This window comes from Erithacus rubecula (genome assembly GCF_903797595.1).
Source record: "Erithacus rubecula genome assembly, chromosome: Z".
NCBI classification, from domain to species: Eukaryota; Metazoa; Chordata; class Aves; order Passeriformes; family Muscicapidae; genus Erithacus; species Erithacus rubecula.
In genome coordinates this window covers 29,418,494-29,442,086 of record NC_136661.1, presented here as the reverse complement: position 1 = coordinate 29,442,086, position 23,593 = coordinate 29,418,494, and the positions used below count along the sequence as shown (strand labels likewise).

The 23,593-nt window shown below is 41.2% G+C and overlaps 1 protein-coding gene across 4 annotated transcripts in view; it reads right to left on the bottom strand.

Annotated features, from left to right (window-relative positions):
* SETBP1 (SET binding protein 1) overlaps positions 1–23,593 on the bottom strand; it is a 244,314-nt gene that overhangs the window by 5,775 nt on the left and 214,946 nt on the right. For all 4 annotated transcript variants that reach the window (XM_079330330.1, XM_079330331.1, XM_079330332.1 and 1 more), the window contains one exon: positions 4,364–4,531. In XM_079330330.1, the coding sequence (XP_079186456.1) occupies positions 4,364–4,531 (168 nt within the window). The remainder of the gene's footprint in view (positions 1–4,363; positions 4,532–23,593) is intronic.

The window sequence follows — 23,593 nt, the reverse complement described above, 5'->3', positions numbered from 1 at the left end:
TGGGGGTTATCTCTGCCTTCATGGCTAACAGGCTAATCTTCCAGCAGTAGTTTAAATAAAGTTGCTATTGTAGCATTTTCTGTAGATAACCAGGAGCTGTCAAGTTGTAGAATCTCCTCTTGTTCTCTATGGGCTGTGACAGATTCAGCATATAAGCCTCATTCACTGGCCTCCCCTCTTGGAGAACATAAATTATTGGCTCTTATACCACCATGTTGCTTGGATTCAGCGAAGAGCTTGCATAAACAAACCCAAGTTACAATGTAAGAAGTAGGAGTGAGTCATAAACAAAACACAGACATATGCTCTCTTATAAATAAAGACCTGGAATGGCCAACTTCCCAAAGTCTGGTTTTCATTAATTACAAAACAAAATACATTTTCCATATGTAACCCACTCCCCACACCAAAAAGAAAAATAAAACCCATTTGCAGTTTGTGGTTCACAAAGGACAAAAGAAAAGAGGAATGCAGTCATTTTGGTACCAAAGGAAAAGAGAAAGGAAATGAAATATCCAAGTTGCTCAGGAGAAGCTAATTAGTTGCACAAAATTCCTCCCAAGTAGGTCACCCCTAAAAACTGTGGATTCAAGATCCCTCAAGGCAAGTGGCAGCAAGCTATTTCCCAGAAATTTGATCAAAAAAGGTTAAGTCTCTGTCACAGAAAATGATTATTCTCATCTGTCCTCACTGGTGATTGACATAAGTAGTCCCAATAACTTCAGCCTTAAGCAGCCAAATCCTTTGAGTCCCTCCCTCCCATATCCTGAGAGTAGCTTCAGGTCAGAAGATCTAAAAAATCAGACAGTTGGCATACTCTTCAAATTCATTGTCCACCTTTTGCCTTTTATTTCCATTGTTAGAGTACATTTTCAAGTCATGTTTTGTTTGGTTTTTTTTCTAAATTCCAATATTTGAGGTGACTTTTGGTTTTGTTTTTTGTTTTTTTTTTTTAATAAAGCTGAATTTTTTCAGTTGGTGATTGAAAATGGAAAATTTGACAGAAATACAGGAAAGCTTGCAAGGTATCATGATGATACTAGGAGATTTGGCTTTACTCTCAATTTTCATTGGAAAGAAAGCAAGCCAAGGAAGAGAGAAAAAAAAATATGGAGATAAAGCATTAGCCAAATGCCTGCAAAGATTTTATGTATTTACTGAGATTTATCTGTAGCCAGTTTTTTTCTGCAGGTTGGTGTTACCTCTTGGTCAATGGAGACCTGCTCTGCACAGCTGGTAGAGGATGCCTCAGCTTCTAAACCCTGAAATGGGAACTCGATGCAATTCAAGCTGACCTTGCACATTGTTTTGATGTCCTGATACTGGGTAAGAGCCACACAGCCCATCCTGAAACCCAGTGATGTCTTAGGCACTCAAGAGGTCACTCAGGCTGAGTCCTGAGTTCTGAGTAGACACTGAATGGAGCAAAGGTTGGCCACTCCCTTCTGCCAAACTGCCCAATTCCCCAAAATTAACTGATGTGCAGGCAATTATGGGTAGGCTTCTGCTCCTGCATATAAATGTACGAGCTGAACACCACTTTCAGTGCCTTCTTTCATATTTAAATACTTTTTTTGCCCTTATAAAACTTTGCAAGCTCAGAAGTCTGTTCGTTTCTGTGCTGAAATGAATTTTCACATTTAGAAAAAAACACCTTCTGCACTGTTCTCTGCTGGCTTATTAACTAATTTTTCCTTTGTAAATGCTTTGGGGTGTTTATGGCTTTCTCAGGGAACTTGTTAGAAGCTACTAATAATTCTTTTGCTTTCTTCCTAACAAACCTCTGAACTTGCAGGCTCTAGAAATCATTTGAGTTGTTACACAGCTTACAGTAGTCACAATACATGTACTGAGTAAGTACATATGCTTTCAGGTCAGGCTTTTAAAATGAGATATTAGGAAACCTAACATTATTTTGATTATTGAATGTCAGGGACATCTGATTCTACACTTAGTGTAGGAAGACTATGCAGAAAGAGTCTGATGGGTCTGCAGGGGGAAGCTTTGATGAGGTGTGCCTATGATAAAATGTCAGGGAGATCTGCCAAAGTAAATTACTATTGAAGTGAAAGCCATTAGGTGTTATCGACTCATCTGGAGGCTCTTGGTGAGCAAACTTTGATATAAAATATTTTCCTATATTGCCATGTGATATACTGCTCTCCTGAGAACAAAGCTAAGTAATAATCTTTTCCATTTTATCCAGACAGACCCTGCCCAATCCTGGACCCAAGTTGGTCTGTGTTGGTCTTATTTTTTTTCTGGTCTGTGTTGGTCTTAGCTTTTGGGGGTTTATTTTCTGTTCCTGCACACATTTTGCTCTTTGCACATGGGAATCTTGCTTTGGGAGGAGGAGTTCTGTCTTGATCTATTTGAATTCCTTTAGAAGGGGTAGAAGAGGAGGTGGACAACAGTAACTTTATGTTTGCCTGTAGGCATATGAAAAAGTGAATATGCTTTCATGTAGGTGCTGCAACATGTGGCACCCCCCAGGCACCAGAGATGCTCAATTCTTTAACCTGGGCATATTGATCCTCCTCCACCTCCCCACATGCTGCCTCCACAAAGGCAAAATCCAGCCCAAAATGAAGAGGAAATAGAAATGCACAATGCAGCACAACCTTTTATACTTTTGCTTCATCCTTTCCCTAACCTCACCTAACTGCCCCAAAACAAGCAAGAGCCAATGTCAGCCTTCAACCACAGCTTTACACATTTCCAGTAAGGCACATGGAGGTCTGGAGTTTCTCCCCTCCAGGGCCCACAGGTGCAGCAAAGCTCAGTCTCACAAATTGAAATGGCTGCAGGCCATGCTGGGAGGACAGGAATGATAGGATGCTGGAAACAGCTTCTGACCAAAGAGAGCCATTCCTACCAAAAATACATATTTACAAGGGTAGTAGAGGAGGCTGAAAGACCCAGCACAGTGATGATGAACGAGGTGACCCAAGTAGATCAGACCCCTTGTATGTTCTTCATTAGCCCCATAAGTTCAATGAGTTTATTCTGGATAGCTCTGTGGTGTCTGAAGCTCTAAAATCCTTCTTGCTGCCTGTCATTCTCCTTCCCTTCGGAGGTGCCTGAGGCCACTTGCAAGAACATGGCACAGAGAAGGCTGCTCAAAGCTGGGGTCAATTTGCTGGCTTGATTTGAATGGAGGAATTTTCAAAGACCTTCCTATTAATTACAGGAAACCCACAGCACTGTCCTGTTATCCCATTAACACAGTTTCTTTCAGTTTTCAGCTAAATTATTTCAACATCTGGGCTACAGATAAACCAACAATTTAATTAGACTTCTGAAAATGGAAAGAATGAACTATGCAGTCAAGCATACACTTTCATCTTGAAATGGATCATAAAATATTTGTGTGCTTTGCTTCTCTGCTGCTTTAAAAATCTGTCCTTGGTTTATATATAGGAAGGTATTAAAGGCTAAACAGACAATCCTGATTTTTTACATATAAAAATATATTTTTACAGATGCTAATTTGCAGCATTAAACCTTTGTTTTCACTGTTTATTCAGCAAGTGAGAGGGAAATAAAAATAAGTGCATTGAAACAGCACTTGCAGTTGGATGATTAAATATGCAATAATTCAGTAAATCAGTGATACAAATATGTCTTTTTTTGTGAATGTGGCATCAAAAGTTTGACAACATTATGAAACTCCTAATGGCTGCATTAGGAGTAGGGCAATGAACTGTGGATTCTCCATTCACTGGAAATTAAGACAAAATGCAATATTAACTTCTCTATCCATGCCCAAAAAAAGGCGTGATGATGCTTGAATGACTTGGCTCAATTTCCAACAGTATAAAGATATCACCTTTCTGATCTGGTTCAAAATAGAAGCACAAAATATAAGTTGATGGAAAAGCATGCTATTCTGACTTATTTATTCTGGTATTTTAAATCACTGCTCATTGCCCCAGACAATTTTGCATTTGCAAGACAGAATATTACACTAAAATCACTGAAGTATGCAGTCAGAAATCTCATCTGCTCCTCAGCTACTCACTGTGTATTCAGTTTGCTCGTGGTACAGGGATGGGAGCATTTAAAAAAATTAAGAACTGGGCTGAGGAAGGAACCCAGGAGTCTTGCTAGACCATACAGGCTGGTGCTACTTGTGTTCTCATGATTGTATAAGTGGTGGTATGTGAATAAAACAGGTTTGATGTGCCAGGATATACAATCATGGTTAGAAAGCTTTGGAAATGCTATAGCCTGATTATCACATTAGATATTCACGTTTGCAGCTACTTCTCCAATCAGAAAGAGAATTAGTTTAACATATTGTATGGCTCCAGAAGGAAGAAGACAGGGAAGAAACAGAGGGGTGGAGTGAAAACAGCATTACCTGCTTCAGATGTTGCTGATGATGAAGGTAGGAGAGATAATACTGGACTTGGCATTGCAACACTGTCAACAGCTGCTGGTTTCCTTCTGGTCATCACATTACAGGCAGAACTTTCCATTTTACCATGAAGTGAAGTCTGGTCTGCTTTTAAGTGGGGACCTGCAATTCCTGGGGAAATAAAATAATAAAATTTGGATGAGTATTAGTACTGTAACATGTCTGGGGATACATCTGGAAAAAAAGAAAAAGAGAAGTCAGTTGCTGTCCTTGCTACATTGATATATTTCTATATTTCCTTGTGGATGTGTCTGTAATATAGTCTTGATGCTTGCAAAGATTGTGATTGTTATTAGTTTTTGATAATCTTAGTGAAGCATGTACCATCAGTGGCCTCTACAAACAAGCCAACAAAACAGTCCACATTAGTACTTTTTATTCTAAAAAACATGTACACTCTGATACATGTATAAAGACAGACATCCTTCATAAGTCTATTTAGTATTTAATCTATTTATGTATAATTTCCTGTGTAGTTTATTCTCCACATATTGTTACACATTTCTCTGCTATAAACACCTGACTTAGTGGGTGTTTCATCTGAGCAAGGAGCAGGCACAGCAACAACTTCAACATGCGATTCCCATCCAAGGCACATTACATTTATTTTTCAGGAATTCCCTTCCTAATTAAATTTGCCTTGCAGCTCATCAAAGGGAAGTTAGTTTAAAAAAGAAAGAGTTCTTTGTCGTATATTTTTCTACCTACAGTTTACAAGGCAGAATAAATGAGTGGCAAAAAATAGGCCGAAGAGATTAATATTCCAGAAAAATAAAAGTTATGCACTTATGGCTGGCAAATTCCCCCACCAACAGTATTTCTTCACCTCTGTTATAGTTTGTAACCATTTTCTTTGCTTGTAAATATGTGAAATTTAAAGTACTGGCATAAAAATTTAAAAATCTCTCCCAGTCTAAGTGATGGGCTTCAACATTATTAGGGCAGATATTCATTTATCAGAGAGAAGTCCTTCATAAATTCCTTCTTTTTTTCAGATGTCAACCTGCATATGAGCCTCAGATAAAATGCATTGGATTTTGGCAACTAAATTATACAATGATTCAAAAATCACAGAGCAGTTGAGGGTAAAAAGCTTTTCTTGAGACCACCATGCTCACTTCATCTTGCTCAAGCAGGATCGTCCAGAGAAAGCTGCCCTGGACCACATTTGGCCAAATAAGAATTTCTCCAAGGAGAGAGAGAGTCCACAACCCCTCTCTACAACCTGTTCATCTCCTCAGTAAATCTACACAGCTCAAGAGAAACCTGAGTTTCAGTTTGTGCCCATTGCCTTGTCTTGTCACTGGGCAGTATTGAGAATAATCTGCCTCCATCCTCTCTAATCTTTCCCATTAAACATTTGCATATGTGGAAAAATCCCCCTGAGCCTTCTCTTCTCCAGGTGGAGCATCCCATCTCTCTGAGCCTTTCTTTATAAGAGAGATATTCCATATTCTTAATAATCTTTGTGGCCTCTGACTGGACTCTCCCATATGTCCATGTTCCTCTGGCATATCAGCCACTCCTCTGAGTTCTGAAATTCTCCAGGCTTTTTGAGGGTGTACTCTGCCCCATTACCCTGCTCATTAATTGACATACTAAAAGTTTTTAGTCTCCATATTGTGGAGTGCACCTCTACTGACTGGTGTCTAAGTGAATTCTGTGCTACTTGTTACAATCCTCCAAGACCAGCCAGTTTTCAGTCTGATAAAATGTGCATTCATCCTGCCTATTTCATCATTTTGCCTATAAGAAGCTGAGAGAACTCAGTGGCAGAACTCTTGCTAAAGTCAAGATAAGAAGCATGAGATTAGTGAGGCATGATTTCCCCTTTCCAGATCTGTGATAATTACTCTTGTTCATCTTTTCCTCTTTCATATGTTTGGAAATGCTCTTCACAGTTGCTACTCCATCAAATTCTAGGGATTGAGGTGAGACTGAATGGCCTTTCTGCTTCATTGCTTTTTCTTCTTCACCTGATTTGACTGATATCCCTCCTCCTCTAGTTCTCAGAAACCTCTCTGATCACCACAACTATCCAAAAACAACCAACAGTAGCCTCACAGTGATGCCAGCCAGATCCCTCAGCACCTTGGGTACATCATGCCAAATCCCATGGATTTATGCATGTTCAGTCCATTTAACTGTTCCCTAAGCAGATCTTCCTCCAAGAGCAGGTTTTCTTTCCACACCAGTCTAACAGGCCTGGAATTCAAAGGCCAGTCTTACCAGCAGAGATCAAGGCAGACAGGACAATCAAAGAAAGGACAAACCCTCTACCAGCCAGGGTCCCTGATTCATTTAGCAAAGGGCCCATATTTTCCATAGGCTATTTTTGGCTGCTTTATGTACTTGTCAAAACATTTCTTGTTGATTTCTTATTCTGCCCTAGATTCAGTTCCAGATGGACTTTATCTTCCTAAGCCCATCCCTGCATGCTCTAGTTCATTTTAGCTCTAGTTCTCTGGGTCTCTTTTGCTTCCCTTTTGTACCTGACATGACTCAGGAGCTTCTTGGTCAATCATAAAAACCTCCTGACATCTTTGCTGAATTTGATTTGCCACTCTGATCTGGTTTTGCATTTCTCCACAGTATTCCTGATCCAGGTCAGCAGCAAACCTCCTGGCACAGCAGGTCAGGTCAGCAGGTGTGAGCCTTTATCCCCTGCAGCACTGAGCTCACTTTTCACCCCTGGCTGCATCTGGACAGCACCTGGTAGTTCCTCAAAGACTTTCCACAGGTGCTTTGACATCTACAATCACAGAATCATCAAGACTGGAAAAGATCCCTAAGATCATCAAGCCCAACCATTTCCCCACCACTGCCAAGACCACCACTGCCCCACGTTCCCAAGTGCCACATCCATATGGCTTCTGAATCCCTCCAGGGTATGGGAACTCCAACACTGCTCCTGGGAGCCTGAGTTAGAACTGGACAACCCTCTCCTCTGTGAATAGTTTAGTTAATATGCAATTAAAAGCTCTCCTGGCACAGCTTTCCTCTTGTTCTGTCCCTTGTTCCCTGGGAGTAGAGTCCAGCCCCACCTGGCTGCACCCTCCAGTCAGGGAATTGTACAGAGTGAAAAGGTTCCCCTTGAGCCTCTTTTCCTCCAGGCTGAGTCCCCCAGCTCTTTCAGCTGCTCCTGGTGTTCCAAACCCTTTCCCCTTTTGTGCCTCCTCACTGTGCTCAGCTTCTCCATACTACAACCAAAAATTCCTTATATTTGCTATTTGGAGCTGCTATGAACCATCCCTATGAACTTATGTTTCTTGCACATAAAATGAGAAATATCAGCAGAACTGTGGATTGTCTCAGAAACTGTGGAAGAGATCCCTATCAGATTCAGGCACAGAAATGCCACAGTGAGAGGAGTCTGGAAGATGGGGCTGCAGAATGGGCCAGTTTGGGATAGGAGTCCTGATGAAACCGTGACCTGTTATCAGCTAGTGGATTTAAAGGAGGCAAGAATGAGCAGAAATGGTCATAAGTGAGACAGTGTTACAGGTCACAGCTTGGTGGAGATAAACAGAGCAGTCTCTGCCTATTAGACCATACATCTTTCCAGAGCCTCAAATCTAGTATTAAACATCTCAAATTGTATCCATTAAACTTCAATCTCTCTCTGCTCAGCTTCTCTAGTGCAAATGAGAACAATAATATACCCCTCATCTCAAGAGCTGTCCTGTGAAAATAAAATTATCAACATTCATGAAACATTCATCTATTCATACCAAGGCTTAGAAATGTGGAATAAATGAGACATGATGTCACGCACTGAATAGCAAAAGGAAAATCCAGCTCCCAAATAGCTGTTCATTAGGTGAACTCAATACATTGAATAAAGCAGTGTCCCATAGAATAAGTGAGATATTTGACTAGGTAATTACCCTTTGGAACTGTGTGTATGCACACCTGAGGTTTCACCACTACACAGTGCTTGGGTTTGTGCCTAAACAATATTTATTCATGAGTGTAGTGGGTGCACAAGAAAAGTGCACATGTGGGTGCATGTATCAATACACACACACATATATGCATGTGCATATGGTACATAATAATGCTAACAACCTCATAAATTCAACATCTGGTTCTAATTAAACTGAAGGGCCTATATAAAGAGCTGTATGAAAACATGCAGCTGTAACCTGTTGACCTCTATTGATAAAAAAAGAAAAAAGTCTGTGAAGCTGTGTTTCAACATATCAAGGGACAATCACTCATTTTTTCAAAGGTAATCCCCCACAAACCACTTATCCTCTCAAATCTCTACCTGCACACAGTGTTTGCATTAGGGACCTTGATTTATGGATCCCAACTCCTTGGATGGAGAGGCCAACTTCCTGTTGCCGTGGTTACTTAGATCTTGGTTCAAGGTTAAACTACTCCCAAATCAAAATCAGTGGCAGGCACAGCATCTAACAGCCAGGTTATTGACTACCCTAGGATGCTTAAAGGTCAAAGACCAAAGTGCTGCTCATTGCCTTTGGGGTGAGTCAATATTTTCAATATTTTTATTCTGTTTCTTCTGAAGAAGTAGTTGCTGCTCAATTACCACCTATCTGGGTTTAGCAAGGTCATACAAATCATTGAGGAAAGTCCTCCCCCTACAGAAGAGATACAAATGTAATGAATTACTTCAAAGTCTACGTGGCCCAATTGCAGCTCATCACTGATGAATCATGGGTTCAGACATCTGTCTCTTGTTTTAAGAGCTTGGTTTCTTCACCCTGTGTCCCTCACCTCACTGAAAACCTCATCTATATTGAGAAAGAAGAGTAATTTGTGGATCTGGAGCAGTCAATAAGGGAGAACCATCAGTTTTCTTTGATGGATACCAGAATGCAAACAGAGTTTGAGGGGCATTGTTGGAAACACTGAGTGCAGCAATTTGCTCACAGGCATGGATGCACTCTGCTGCAGTGGTGGAATGTCTGTCCTTCAGTGGATAGAACTGCTGGTGTGGTATCATCACCCTTCATTGGACTTTTTCTTCTCATTTGGTGTGCTTTGTTCAGAAGGCCTTAGGTAAAAGAAGGTCCTAATTCAAGCCATTTATGAATCAGGTGAAAGTGAATAATCGGCAAAACCATCACTGGGAAGTAAGAATTTAAAATTCACTCATTCATTGAATCAGTATATTTTATTTTTGGCACTATCCCAGAAAGAGAGAAGATTCTGTGGGAGCTGGAGCACCTTTGCTATGGAGACAGGCTGAGAAGAAATGAGAGCTGTTCAGACTGGAGAAGAGAAGGCTCTGGGGAGACCACAGACCTTACAGTATTTGAAAGGAGCTCCAAAAAAAATCTAAAGAGTGACTATTTTTTTGCACAACCAGATAGTGATAGGACAAAGAGGAGCTGATTTAAATTCCAAGAGGGGACTTTTAGGTATTATAAATAAATTCTTCCCTGTGAGGGTGGTGAGGCTCTGGAAAAGGCTGCCCAGAACAGCTGTGGCTGCCCCTGGATCCCTGAAAGTGCCTCAGGCCAGGTTGGACAGGGTTTAGGATTACCTGGGATAGTGGAAGGTGTCTCTGACCATTGCAGAGGAGTTGAAACAAGGTAGTATTTAAGGTCCTTTCCCATCCAAACCATTCTAAGATTCTATGATGTATGCTCGTGGCATGATTCTGATTCTATTTGTTAATCTTGGTGCATTTCTTCCAAATTAGAACCCTTTTCATCCCATACCTTAACTCCCCTGAGTCCTGCTGGCAGCACAGACAGCACCACGTGCACATGCAAGTGAACAATGGGCAGCAAAGCAGGAAATCAATTATTATGTATATAATGAGAAAGGGCACAGAGAAAGGACAGCTTCAAAAGCAGAGGCCAACAAGAATGAGTTTATCAAGAGCTTAAAACAGTGATGGCGTGATTATAAAGAAATAATCATTGTAATCATAAGTAAAAAGGTGATTCAGAAGAAGCATGATTCTGGCTCAGGGCAAACTGGCAGAAGGCTTGTGTAGGAGGGTAGAAAATGTTGACTTGAAATTGGCCTTTCTGTAAAGATTTAAAGCATTTTTCATTCACTGGCTAAGTAACTTGTGAGCTACAATTGATATTAATACATTAATTTTAAAGACCTGGTAATTATTGTCATTGTAATTAAGTGCTAACTTTTCAAGCAATGTGGTCCAGCTGCATTGTGCTGGGCTCTGTACAAATGGATTAATTTACATCCCTTGCTTTAGTGTTAAATCATGATCACCCTGCTTATTGCATTCATCTGTTTTCTCTCATCGTGTACTTACACAAAAAGACACTTGGACAATGTGCACCTTTTCTTCTTTAATCTGTGTACAGAATCTAGCACAATGTGCACCCAGGCTGGAACTCAAAGTGCCAGTCCAAAAGAGATAATAAATGTTAATTTGCCATTGGAAAACGGAGAAAATCAACTGATAAAAATTTATCTCAGTGAAGCTTCTGCTAGGAAAGATTTTTCTTTAGAGAGTTCATTGGATTGGATTTGTACTCCCCACAGATTTCTGGAAATTCACAGCTATACTTAAATTGTTTATGCATCTGACCATTGTTATTGGAAAACTCTTGCAGATGTTTTTTTTTTTTTCCCTCTCAATGTCTTTGCACAATGAAGCTATGCAATGCAGCTGTACAGGAATGCACGTCTAAACATGTAGTTAGTCATAGTATTTGCATTTTGATAACTCCTCAGTTTGGAATAAAGAACCAGAAGAAACCTCATATCTTGGTGAATCTTTTCTTAAGGCTGGTTTTAAATAAATCAGTCAAAAGTTTGGCATTGCATCATATTCCAGAAGGGAGAACTGAATTACTATGTGATAAATGTAGTTAAGGAAAGTAATTATTCTTCTTAAAGTAATATTATTACCTTTCTAACTTATGGAAGTAATTTCCCTGGATTCTATTTGACGTGTATTATCATTTAAAATAACTGTACTTTCAATGTAAAGCACTGCTTTATGACTTTAAGTCCTTTTATCTTCTTCCCTTTTCCACCACCACATTAAAAACTTCAAATTCCACCTTTTTTAAGAGGGATTTTCTATTTTGCAGAATGTGTCCCCCTGAATAAAACCAAGTGCCTGTGGAATAATAATATAAAAAAAATCACTTCCCTTGCCAATAGGCAAAATTTTAAGAGATGAAGTCTGCTTTATTTCATTCTAGCTATTTCCCTACCTTTTTTTATTTTTTTTTTTTAATCAGAATAGCTTTAGAGGAGGAAAGAGGGAGACTGAGAAAGCCATCATTAGATAGATCTTCTGATCTTTATCTCCAGTAGCACAGTCAGAAGAGCTAATACTATGATGATAGCTTTGAAATCTCTTAGGAATTGAATAAAAAGAAGTGATAGTGATGAACTCCCAGCTAATAAACACAGAGTGCTTATTTCTGCAGAATGATCAATTTCCAGATGTCCTGAGGCTTGTCTGATACAGTTGATTTACTCATTCTCTCTCACTTCACTAATAAAGCTCAAGTCCTACATCAGATTAGAGAAGAGCCAGATTTCTTAAAGGGGCAGGAGGAGGGCTGGCATCATGGCACACAAATGCTGAGAGACACACTAATCTCTTCTGCCTCCTCCTATAACCACCAAGCTGTCTTAAACAGCTGCCTTCCTCTGCTGAAATCATGCACTTTATCCGCTTTGGGTTAGTACAGTAATGCAGACAATTAATTTGTTATCTTGTTAGTGGAAATTTAATGCAATGATCTAAAAGAACTCTTACATATTGTGATAAACTTTAGTGCCTCCAGGGCACTTCTCCTCCATAGGACTCATTTCACATCCCATCCATTATGTAAATGAGATGTGGAAATAGTTTAGTTCCCCTAATGTATTTGTACACTGATGGATTGCACAAAGTCAGCCCTACTGAAACTAATGAGGTTAAATGCATCTTGCCATTCCTTTCTACTTGGGTGAATCTGTGCCTGTGTTCAAGAAATGCAGTGTGAGTCTTCCTCTTCCCTTCTTTATGAAGATAATTGTGTTTCCTGACAGGGTGCACAGTACCTGAAGCCTGGCAAAGCATCTCTCGAGCAGCAGAGCAACTGCTGAGGGTCTGTGCAAATGTGGGATTGTCTGGGAAGGCTTCAGATCCTCTTCCAGTTTGGGAACAAGGGTCCCAGGGCCACGTGGAGCTGCTTGCAATGACATTCAGTATTTGATAACTATGTGGTTGTCAGCATCATCAGTGAAAGGATTAGGTCCCAGGAGAATAGGGTAAGAAAACATTACTTTTCTGATCATCAGACTCCATTGCTCAGCCATAAAATGTAAGTAAGGATTTCTTCCTAGTATCAATTCTTACCCCGCACTTTGGCAGTGTGAGGCCATTCCACCCTTGTGCTGTCATTACAGGCCCTTTCCAAAATCCTTCTCCAGCTCTCTTGAGCCCCTTTAAGTACTGGAAGGGCCTCTAAGGTATCCCTAGATTTTTCTCCTCTGCAGGTAAACACCCCCAGCTCTGCCAGCCTGGCTCCAGAGCAGAGGGGCTCCAGCCCTCTGAGCACCTTTATGGCCTCCTCTGAACTTCTGCCAGCAGGTCCATATCTTTCTAGTGCTGGGGGCTCCAGAGCTGGGCACATCACTGCAGGTGGGGTCTCATCACAGGACAGTAGAGGTGGAGAATCCCCAACTTCAACCTGCTGTCCTTGTGCCTGGGGCTGCAGCCTAACAGGATGATCAATTTCAACTTTTTTAAAGGCCAGTCTCCTGTCTTTTTCATATTTGTGGTGAATTAGACTTCCTGGCAGATGCAGTCTTGCCCTTCGGTTTTGTTTTGGATTTTCTCTTTCCTGTCCCAGTACAGGAAGAATCATAGACCTTTTTCCTCCTCTGCATATTGCCAGGGTGAGTCAAGAGACTGAGGGATAAGGGATATGCAGTCCCAGGTACTGGAGATGAAGTCTGGGTGTCTGGAAGCTCAGTCTTTAGTGAATTCCAAGAAGAACACTGAATGGAGCTGGTGGGAGCAGTTCACAGTTCAGGGCAGCACAGGACAGTCACACCAGGTGACTGTAAATGTGCTCCTGCCCTATCCCCTCCAGCCCCATTGTGTGCCCTTCCCAGGCTCCCATCCTTTCAAACAGAGTGGACTGCAATTCCAAAATATCATGGAAGAAGCCATCAAATTCTCTCTCTCTCTCCCTCTTTTTTTTTTTTTTTTTTTTTTTTTTTTTTTTTTTTTTAATATCAGGAAGTAATGAACACATGAAATTAAGATTTTTAGTGGAAGTTGGATCAAAGCAGAAGAACACAGTAGTTATATGTGGGTGACAGCAATAAATAAGTTTAATGAAAGGAAAACTGGAGGGGTCAAAAGTCTAATTCAGAGTCAAAGGCTCTGGGTTCTCAGGCCAAGCTTTTCCTGCTCAGAGTCTGAAAATTTAAGTTGAACAAAAAATTAAAGTTTACAGTTGTTGAAGACTGACAGAATCAAGTGAGACAAAGAGAGACTGACAGGGTTGTAGAAATTAAATTTGCTGTTAAATATCTCTGCAAATGAATAATTTAATACACAATGATGAAGAACTATATTCTCTCACAGAGGGTAAAAATTAAAATCTGTGAAAGAGGTGAAATGAAAAAGCATTGTTTGAGGGAGGATAGTTAGGTGGAAAAGTGAGACAAAAAGCTCTTTTTTAAAAACAAGAAAAGCCATTGGGGCACTGAGGGGCAGAAATGAAAAGATCTCCAGGTAGGATCAAGGAACTACCTAGAAAAATTAGTCATTCCAAGATGAGCTGCCACAGTGGATGAGGATTTGCTCACTGGGGAGAAAGAAAACAGAAAACAGGATTTCTTTCTCAAGAACACAGCTGAAGAAAGACAGATGGGGAAATTTCAGTCCGTAAGTAATGAGAAAAGTCAGGGGTGGTATTTTGAGTTGTTGTTTTTCTAAACAACAGGGATGATCATTTTAAAATGTGGCAGATAGAGCTGATACCCCCTAGGCAAGTAGGGTTGGGAGCAGTTTGTATTTATCACAGATTAAATGGGACAGTGGCAGAGTGCTGGCATGAAGCACAGCCAGAAGAGTCAAGTTGCCAGCGGGGGAAGGACAAATGATGCACAAGGACTGGGCTGGTGTAATGATGGGAGTAATTTTTTTAGTCACATCCATGGTACAAAATGTGATGAAAACTAAGGGAAGTTATCAAAATAATTAGCAAAAGTCTTGCTGAACAAGTTCAGCTGAGACCTTCACTAAGGAAGCACAGAGTTCCTCTGGAAACAGCTTCATTCTCTCTGTGTATGCATTAGCAAAAGAAGATATGTGTTTGCTCCATGAATTTAGCTGATATGTTTCTGCTGCTAACATAAATGTTATATTTGCACTGCACCACCTTAAGCAGTCCTGTGGTTATGCCTGCATTAGAGAGGTCAGTTGTGCCAGGGATGTTGCTCAAACCCAGAAATGCATCTGGTTTCAAAAAATGAGGAGAACCAGGGGAGCTCCTCCACTGTGGAACTTAGTTCAGTAATATCTGAGCTGATCCCCCAAGGGGTCCACACCTCCCTACTCACTGCAGCTGCAGGTGAGCCTGGCTAAGAAACCACAAAGGTACTTGGGGACAGCTGGGGTGAGGATAGGCAGAAAGTCAGAGGGCTGACAAAAGCATCCAAAGCTGCTGATTTCTAAGTTAGCATTTTCCCTGCTGGGCAGGGCAGCAGAGCAATTTCATTTTTCTTCTTTGTCTGTAATAAGCTGTGCCACAGTTCATACAATCAGAAATACTCTGAGTATGACATGCATTTGAAGTGAAATCTCAGCACTTAATAGTAGTCTCTGTAGACCCTGCAATCTAGAAGAGGTAATACTCCACTGTAACAGAGGCATTTTTATTTTTAGAAGGTCTCATGTTGGCTTTATTTTAAAATCTGAGCCCATTCATCCCACTTTACTCCTGGTTTATCATTAAATGAATGCTTTCTTTATCAGCAATGGAGATGAAAAATAATGCACACTGGTAGTGCATCTATTGTTCTTCTTCTCTTTTCTTCTTTATTTCAGATCAATAGATAAGGGGTGCTTCCTCACCTTTCATGAGGAAAACTACACTAATTGACTTTACTAGGAAAACTGAAATCTGTTTAAACAGATGCATAGGAAAACTCGTGGCTATTATTGACTATTAAACTCAGCACCAAATAAGTTAAACAGCATTTGAAAACTACTAAAATCTGTGGAAATTATCAAATACAGTACAATGTTTGGCTTTATTTAAATAGCTCAGCATTCATATGAATGAGAAAAGCCAGATAGGGAAATCAAGATTTTCCTTGAAGTTCCTCCTTTTGCTTTCATCCAGTTAAACAACCCTGTGACACACCATTGTTTTGCTAGGAACCTTAGTGTAAAATCTTAAGTTTTACATTCTTTTAAAAGGAAAATTCCGAAGGAAATACTTTACTCAGAGTGTTTTTCATTAAAATTCTTGCTGGAGACTGCTTCCTACAAGTGGAAGAAGGATGGCAGGGAGACCACGTATAATAAGGTCAGAGAGTGCCTCTATGGAGCAGAGCCACAAACAGGGATATGACTGATGAGGAAAAGGTTAAAGAGGTGAGGAGTGCCAAGTGGAATGAAATAGGGAAATAGATGGAAATAGGAGACAAAGAATAGATTGGAAAGAAGTTGGAGGAGGGAAATCACTTATTACAGACATGTGTGAAAAGCAGATTGACAAGAGCCAGAAGAAAGAGCATACATGGAAAAGCCTAAATGTGCTTCACCACTGACATTTGGAGTTATGCTATCAACTTTAAGGTTGCACATCTATGCTTGAGTCACTCTAAATTTGCAAAGAGCTTTTCTTCATGGCTTTGGTGCAAGCGTGTCTTCAGTTTTCACATTTGCTGGAGCCAAATGAGAGTATTTTAGGTTCTTCAAGCAGTGAACTGCTCTCCCCATAGCCTTTTACGCTTATTTTATAGCACCAGGCAGACAAAATACAGCCTGGTGGATCAGGGTAGGAATATGTTCCCTTTAAGCATCCTCTCTGAGAGAGCATCATGATGAAGCAAAGATTATGCAAGCAAAGATTCTTTTTTTTTTTTTTTAATTACGACTGCTTTCCTGGGGTGGCAGAATTTTATTGTACAAAAGCAAAGATGGAACAGAGACAGAATCTGCTGAAATTCTGGCCCGACTGAGACTTTGTTCAGGTCATAGCCCTATGGAAAAAACAACGAATGTCAGGAAGCTGACAAGCACAAGCTCTCCAACCTTTATGCCTAAAATTAGGTTAGTAGTGTACTTTCTTTGTTCAGGACTCTGTGTCCTGAACAGTACAGATTGACACGAGGATAGGTCTCAGTTTCAGACGATTGTTTGTAAAAGCTGGCCTTGGTAAGCTTTGCAGAAAATATAGAGCTCTGGAAAGAAGAAATCTAAAGGGACTTTATTTAGCAGTTTGGGTGTGAAAAGGAACTCAGGCCTTGTTTGTTCCTACTGGGACATGTGCCCAGGAAAACAGCTCAATCAAATTCAGTGTTTTTAATTTTCTCTTCATAAACAAATCTATGGATTTGTACTTAACACCCTCCTGACAGTGTTTTCTTTTAATAACAAAGGGAATAGTGGGTTCATCTCACTTTAGGTGGCAGCAACTCATGTTTCTACATGAGAGCTATGTATTTAAGGCTACAAAGATGAAATTAGTGCAGTCAGAAGAGTGGAGTGGGTGTTTCAGCTGAAAAAGTGGGACCTACTTAAGTGCAAGATTATTTATGCTCCAGGCTCCATTAGCTAAACTTTCACAGACCATAATGAAAGCTGAGAAATCTAACTCAGGCAGCAATCTTATGCTGTGGTTACCCAGATTTGGGTGAGAGCAGCTTCCTCCTGAAGCTCCGTGGCCAAATCACCACTCAAGTGTAAATTCCTCCCACTCAAAAGGAGAGGCTCAAATGTGGGTGGTGCATCTCTGGGCCAGGAGTCTGAATTCTCTGCAGGCACCTGGTTGTGTTTGAAATGCCCTGAGGTATTTAAAACATCCGAGGGAGGCTGGCAGATATGATAAAGGGCTTGAGACAAGACCTCTGCCCTTCTGCAGGAGCAGCTGGAGGCCAGGCAGGATATTCTAGGCATCTCAAATGACAGTTGACAACTATGTGTGGGCAAGTGAATCAAGCCCTGAGCCTTCACTCTTGCCTGTCCCAAAGTCTCTTGTGGGTAGGGAAATATTTTGTCACTGTAAATATCCCCTTGTCACCTCTGAGGGAGCAGCACAAACATGTCCTGTCAGCTCTTTCCTGAGCAAGAGGTAAAATGGCTGTGATGCATCAAGATGTAAGGGCAGGAAATTTAAACCATGGAAGTGTTCTCTGATGCTTTAGGATGCATTCGTGACCCAGGCTGAAAATTAGGAATTTTTCTTCCAGCCCCAAGGCAAGGGTCTTTGGCTTCACATTATAAAGCAAGCACATATTTCTATTTCTACCAAACAGAGCATAAAATTTAATAATCACGGTAATAATAATAATGATAATGATGATAATAATAATAAAATCTGTCAAATCACCATTTTAAAATTGCAGGTGAGAGAAAAACACAGAAATTTACAGGATCCAGCTCTACAATTGCTGTTCTGCACAGAAGAAATCAATGAAACAAATACAGCCTATCCAACTGATAGAAGAACATGCCATTCCTAAGTGCATAATTTTCTTCATCTGTGTTTGAAACTACCTCAGAGCAAAAAAGGCAATATGTCTCAGAAGGATGAGACAACTAACTAAGCTTAACATTTCCTCTGCCCTCTTGTTTATTCATTCTTCATCGTTCATTTACTGTTGCTAAAATTCTCTGGAAGCAAAACCATCATGATGACTTATCCACATGTATCACTTAAATTCTGCTCAACCTCTCTCTCACCGGAAAAAAAAGAAAAAAAGGTCTCTCAAGGCAGCCTAAGCAATGGTTTTGTCCTAAGCTGGGTTTTTCCACAGGAATTTCTCTCCTTCCCACAAACAAAAGAGCCATTTCATCTAGAGCTGTGAATCCTCAGAGATAGGAAAAAAAATCCCCCATGAAATGCCAAAGACGCATGAGTAAAATATCTTCATTGATGAAGATTAACTGTTTAAATGAAGAAAAAAAAAGTGTTGAGCAACTGGTGGGCATTTCCAGGGCTTGCTGTGCTATTTCTGGATTGCTGTGCGGCTGTTTCTCATTCCAGGAGTTAAAGGGGGAAAAAAAAAGTCTTCTGTTTTTTTAAACGATCTGGAACTACTTGGCATGTGACTTCTGAAGTGTTTAGCACAGACTTACAAAAACGTCATGGACATTTATCAGCCGAGGCCCAAAATCTACTTGCCTGTCTTGTATCATCAGTCATCACGCTAATGAAAATACTAATGGCATTTCAATTGCATTTCAAGAGAAATGAGCTGTTTCAACTGAGCAGGAATTAGAAAAAAAAAATTAAATTTTTGTACAAAGAGTATATCACTCTCCTTTTTTATTATTATTAATTATCTGTAGCGTTTGGCTTCAATGAAGGCTGGGGTCCCAACTGTGCAAGTAACACAGACATACAAAATGAGAAATGAGCCTCATCAGTAGACAGAGAAGGGAAGAAAAAGAGTTAAGAACAAAAAACAGAATAGGAAACAGAAACACACAAAATGTTTTCAAATCACTTGGTGGTGTCTAAGCTAAGTTATTTTAGTATTTCAGATGATCACCCTAGAGAAGGAGACATCTCCAGAAGTCAAGTCATGCCACTTGAGCTGTGCTTGAGTACAATTAACTGGCCCTGAGTTACCCACACTGCCTGGTTCAAACCCACACAAAGTTTTAGGAGTCAACATATTAGGAGTGGCAGGGAAACAATCTCACCATGACCTAACAGCAAGTCAGCAAGAAATGCAGCTTGGTGATAGAACAAGAGGAAATGCCCTCAAGTTCCATGAGAGATTTAGATTGGAAAAATTTCTTCCTTGGAAGGCTTGTCAAGACCTGGCACCCTGTCACAGCTGTCCAGGGCAGTGGAGGAGTCCCCATCCCTGGAGGGATTTAACAGCTGTAGGATCTGGCACTTGGGGACATGGGTTAGTGGTGGCCTTGGGAGTGCTGGGGAAACAGCAGAACTCATGGTCTTGCAGGGCTTTTCCACCTAAATGATTCAGTGATTTTACTGTGTGACACACTCCTGTTCCCCAACCCAGCTCCCTAACACAGACTCCATCTCAGGGTTATTGCTAAGATAATGCCTCTCCTCTGGAGCACAGGGGTGGAGACACAGATGGCTCAGATCTCCAGGTGGCACTGTCAGGAAGGAGCAGGACAGAGGTACCCAGCAGATGAAGGTGTCAGTAGGTGGTGCTGATGACCAAGGGGTGCAAACCCACGTCCCACTGCAGCACTGCACCTGCATCATGTGCTGTATTTGTTCCCTCCTGCAGCTCACATTTTCTCTGGAGATTTTACACATTCATCACATCATCTTCACAGATGGACAACGTCCAGTGCAAATTTTGACTGTTAACTTCTTTCAACTGCCATCTTTACAAGTCTTTCCATTAAAAAAAAAAACCCTGTCTTGTTGAAAAGTGACAGCACAGCTGAGTGGGTGCAAGGCAGGTGACCAAGGTCATCCCACCACAGATGGGGACAGGGAGGGAGTGCTCTTAGGAGGTCTTGTAATGGGTGTATGTGGGTGCCTCAGTGTGGCAAGAAGATGGGACTGGTGTGAGACAGAAAGGAGGGGCACTTGCTCCCAGGAATGGTTTCTGTGTGGCATGGGAAAGCACCAGTGCCTGCACCAGTGGGTGAGCAGACTTGGCAGCCCAAGTCTAGACCTAAACCAAATGCTGATCCTAGACCAAATGCCTTACATTTTGGAAATTTTGAGGAAAAAAAAAAGATGAAGGGGTGGGAGATGCAGTAATTTGCTTTAAAAAAACCAAATAACAACAACAACAACAAAATTAACAAAATTTTAAAAACAGTGACAGTAGAAAAGTGAAAGAGTTCCTGTGATCTGCCTTGCTGTGAAACCAGAACAAATAGGCTGCGGCAGAGTTTTAAGAGTCGATTATAAAACACCCCATCAGAACATAAACATCCCACATTGACAAAGTAATCTCTGTGGATCTCAGTGGGCCTGACCTGGTGCTGCCCTCTTCCTTGTATAGTCATGAATACAAATGCAAGGTGAATGCTGGCTGCCTTCTGATCGGGTGACATTTTACACCCATGTTACTGATGTCAACAACTGCATGAGGGAGCAGAGAATCAAACTCAGGATAACCACTTGCAAAAAATAGAAGAGCAAGCTGAAGGCATGTTTCCAAGCAGTCTAGGCATTTCAGGACTGACACTTTACAAGCCTAAGTCAATCCCTGTTGCACTACCACATTTACTTAGGGAAAAGCCTTGTATTTTAGGTTGTGCTATGGTTCACTGTTTGAGCAGACACTGCCCTATCTCGACAGGAGATTCTCTGTTCTCTGCTCCTGCCATCTCATTTTGTGAGCACTAAACCAGTGAGAAGGAATTCCCCAGCAAAACTACTCAGATATTTCTGAGATCAAAGCCTGCAACCTTTGTCTCTGGTATGCAAAGGGAGAAAAAATTATGGCTTCTCCCTCATTCTGTTCAAACAGTCCTTCCTCTTTTCACGCAAACAAACAAATAAACAGCAAATGCCCTATTCCCACCTGGCACTGCTGCAACATTGTGTTTGAGGCTTTAAAAGCGTAAAAGTCAAACCATTCAAAATGATGGGTCCCGTAGCTAATGTAACACGGTCCCAGGGGTACCTACATAGTGTATGGTACTGCTGCACATGGTATTAACTTTTATGCCTTCGTCTATATATGCAATGTGGCTCATTTATGGTTGCTCTGGGAACCACCATGTTTACATAAATTTTAATTTCCTGTCTTTTGTTTGTTCTCTTTATCATCTTTCTAAAACAAAATTTTCCTTGTGAATTTTAGTGCTCAACCAATTACCCGCAGATGGAGGCACAGGAGAATTGACATCCTCTGATTTTTCCATGTGGCCCTGGCATTGCGCCTCCGCTTCGGTTTGGGCCCACCAGGAATGGCAGGGCTCCAGCACTGACACTGAATTCCTACCAGAGCAGGCCTGTTCCCACGGGTCGTGGCAATTTCGGTCCTGTGTCTCCTGGGATGTGGCCAAAACCTTCCCGCTGAGTTGACGTGGGCCGTATTTACTATATCATAACTCATTTTCCTTGTTTTGTTTTCCCTTTTAAATGAGTGCGGCTCGTGAATTGAGTGAATCTGGTAGTTGACTTTGCAGATCCACACGTGAGTTATTTGCATTCAGATTTTGGTGTGAAAGTCCTTTGTCACCTGCTCTGATAACTGAAACGAGGTGTTTACATCTGCTTGAAATATATCTTTTGTGGAAGCTTGCGAAACTAGTGCCTTGGTCAGAGCAGACCTTCTTGTAAAACATCACTATAAATGATTGAAACTGTAGAGATGCCAGTTGCACAGAAACAAAATCCATGATGGTCCAGCTACAGATTAATGCAGTGATCTTCATGAACTTGTAATTAAAATTCAGTGTTGACAGGACCAAGCCCCGCTACTATATTTTAGGGAAACAAAGCATAACAGATAAAGCTAAATTATAATAGGTCGATGCAGCAAGTACAAGAAAAATATGGCAGTTCTCAGCAGCTGTGATAGGAATCCTTCCTCTTCTTGAATAATAAAGGCTTTTGCTAATTTTAACCAGAGCTGAATCTGAAAAACCTGCAGTCGCATGTGACTCACAGAGCCCCAAGGGAAAGGGAGGTGGGGGAAGATATGTGTGTGTGGATGTCTGTGTGTATAATCTAACAGTGCCCAGAGCTTTTGAGATCCTGGACCACTTCAATCGCACAGGCCAGATTCATTAAAAACCCTGGCTACATTCCAGCAGTTAAAATTGAAGCGGCATATTTATTGCATTTTGCTCAAATAAATCTGAAAACGTGTGAATCATATCCCTCGGAGAGATGGAGGGAAGGAGTAAACAGTCTCAGGCTGGCGCTCAAGAGCAGGGCACGGCGAGGAACAAAGATGTGGGAGGGTCAGGGCTGCAGGATGCTCGAGGAGCCAGAGGGTTTGGGAGGCTGAGGACTCCATTTTCTGCAACTGGGAGGCTGCTGTGCTGGCCTCAAACCCTCTGTTTGGCTTCTTCTGGGCTTTTTTTTTTTTTTGTACCCTTGCACAAAACACACACACACACACATGCATGCACATATTTTAAGGAGCTCCTCAGTTTATGCAACTCCATTCTGCAGCCCTCTGTGGTTTTCCAGATGCTGTTCATGATGCTGGCACCTCACCCCACTTGCAGCTGCATTCAGCTGGGATTCAATTACAGCCTCTCTTGCAAAGGCAGATTGGTTTTTCAAAGATGACATATTTTGGGGAGTAATTTTTTTTTTCCCCTCTCCAAAAATGCCATTTTTGTAGGGGGGGAGAGGCATGACTTATAGATTGAACTTGCCAGGTGCTGAAGAGCTCCAGACAGGTCCTTAGCACCCTCAGTATTGTTTTACTTCAGCACTTAGAGAACATGCAATACCCCTGCAGGTTTCAATGCTGTGAGAAAAAGTGCTGGCAGAGCAGGCTCCAAGCTGCTCCCACGGGGAAACTATCAGAAACAGCACATAGATAACCATTTTTAACACCACTGATTTTACAATCAGTAATCAGCTTAAAATTAGGAAGCCTAAGTACTGATTTTTTTTTTTTCCTATTTTTGAACAGAATTTTTATAGGAGGGAAGTTACTTAGATGCTGCCAAAACAGGAGGTGGTTGGATAGTCCTCCAAAGTCCAAGATGAACCTTCTTTTTCAGGCAATGTGTGGCTGTTCCCAGGATGATGCTGTGCAGAGTGGGGGGGGTCTCATGTCTTGGCAGCAGAATGGGAGGGAAAGAACACATTTGCAGGGGACTAAGAGAACTCTGAGGAGCACAGGGGCTGCTTTCAGCTTCAAGTCCATGTTTTGAATTCATCACATCTTCCTATTCAATCATTAGTTGCACTAATGAATGCAAATTAACAATATTACTGCTTTCTTCAGGGTTTGGATGGTGCTCAGAGGCTGAACACAGTAAGGGAATGCAGGACAGAGACACCACTGCTTGTAAACAGCCTTGAGAAATCAAGAAGGGAAATTTAATATATCACTTCT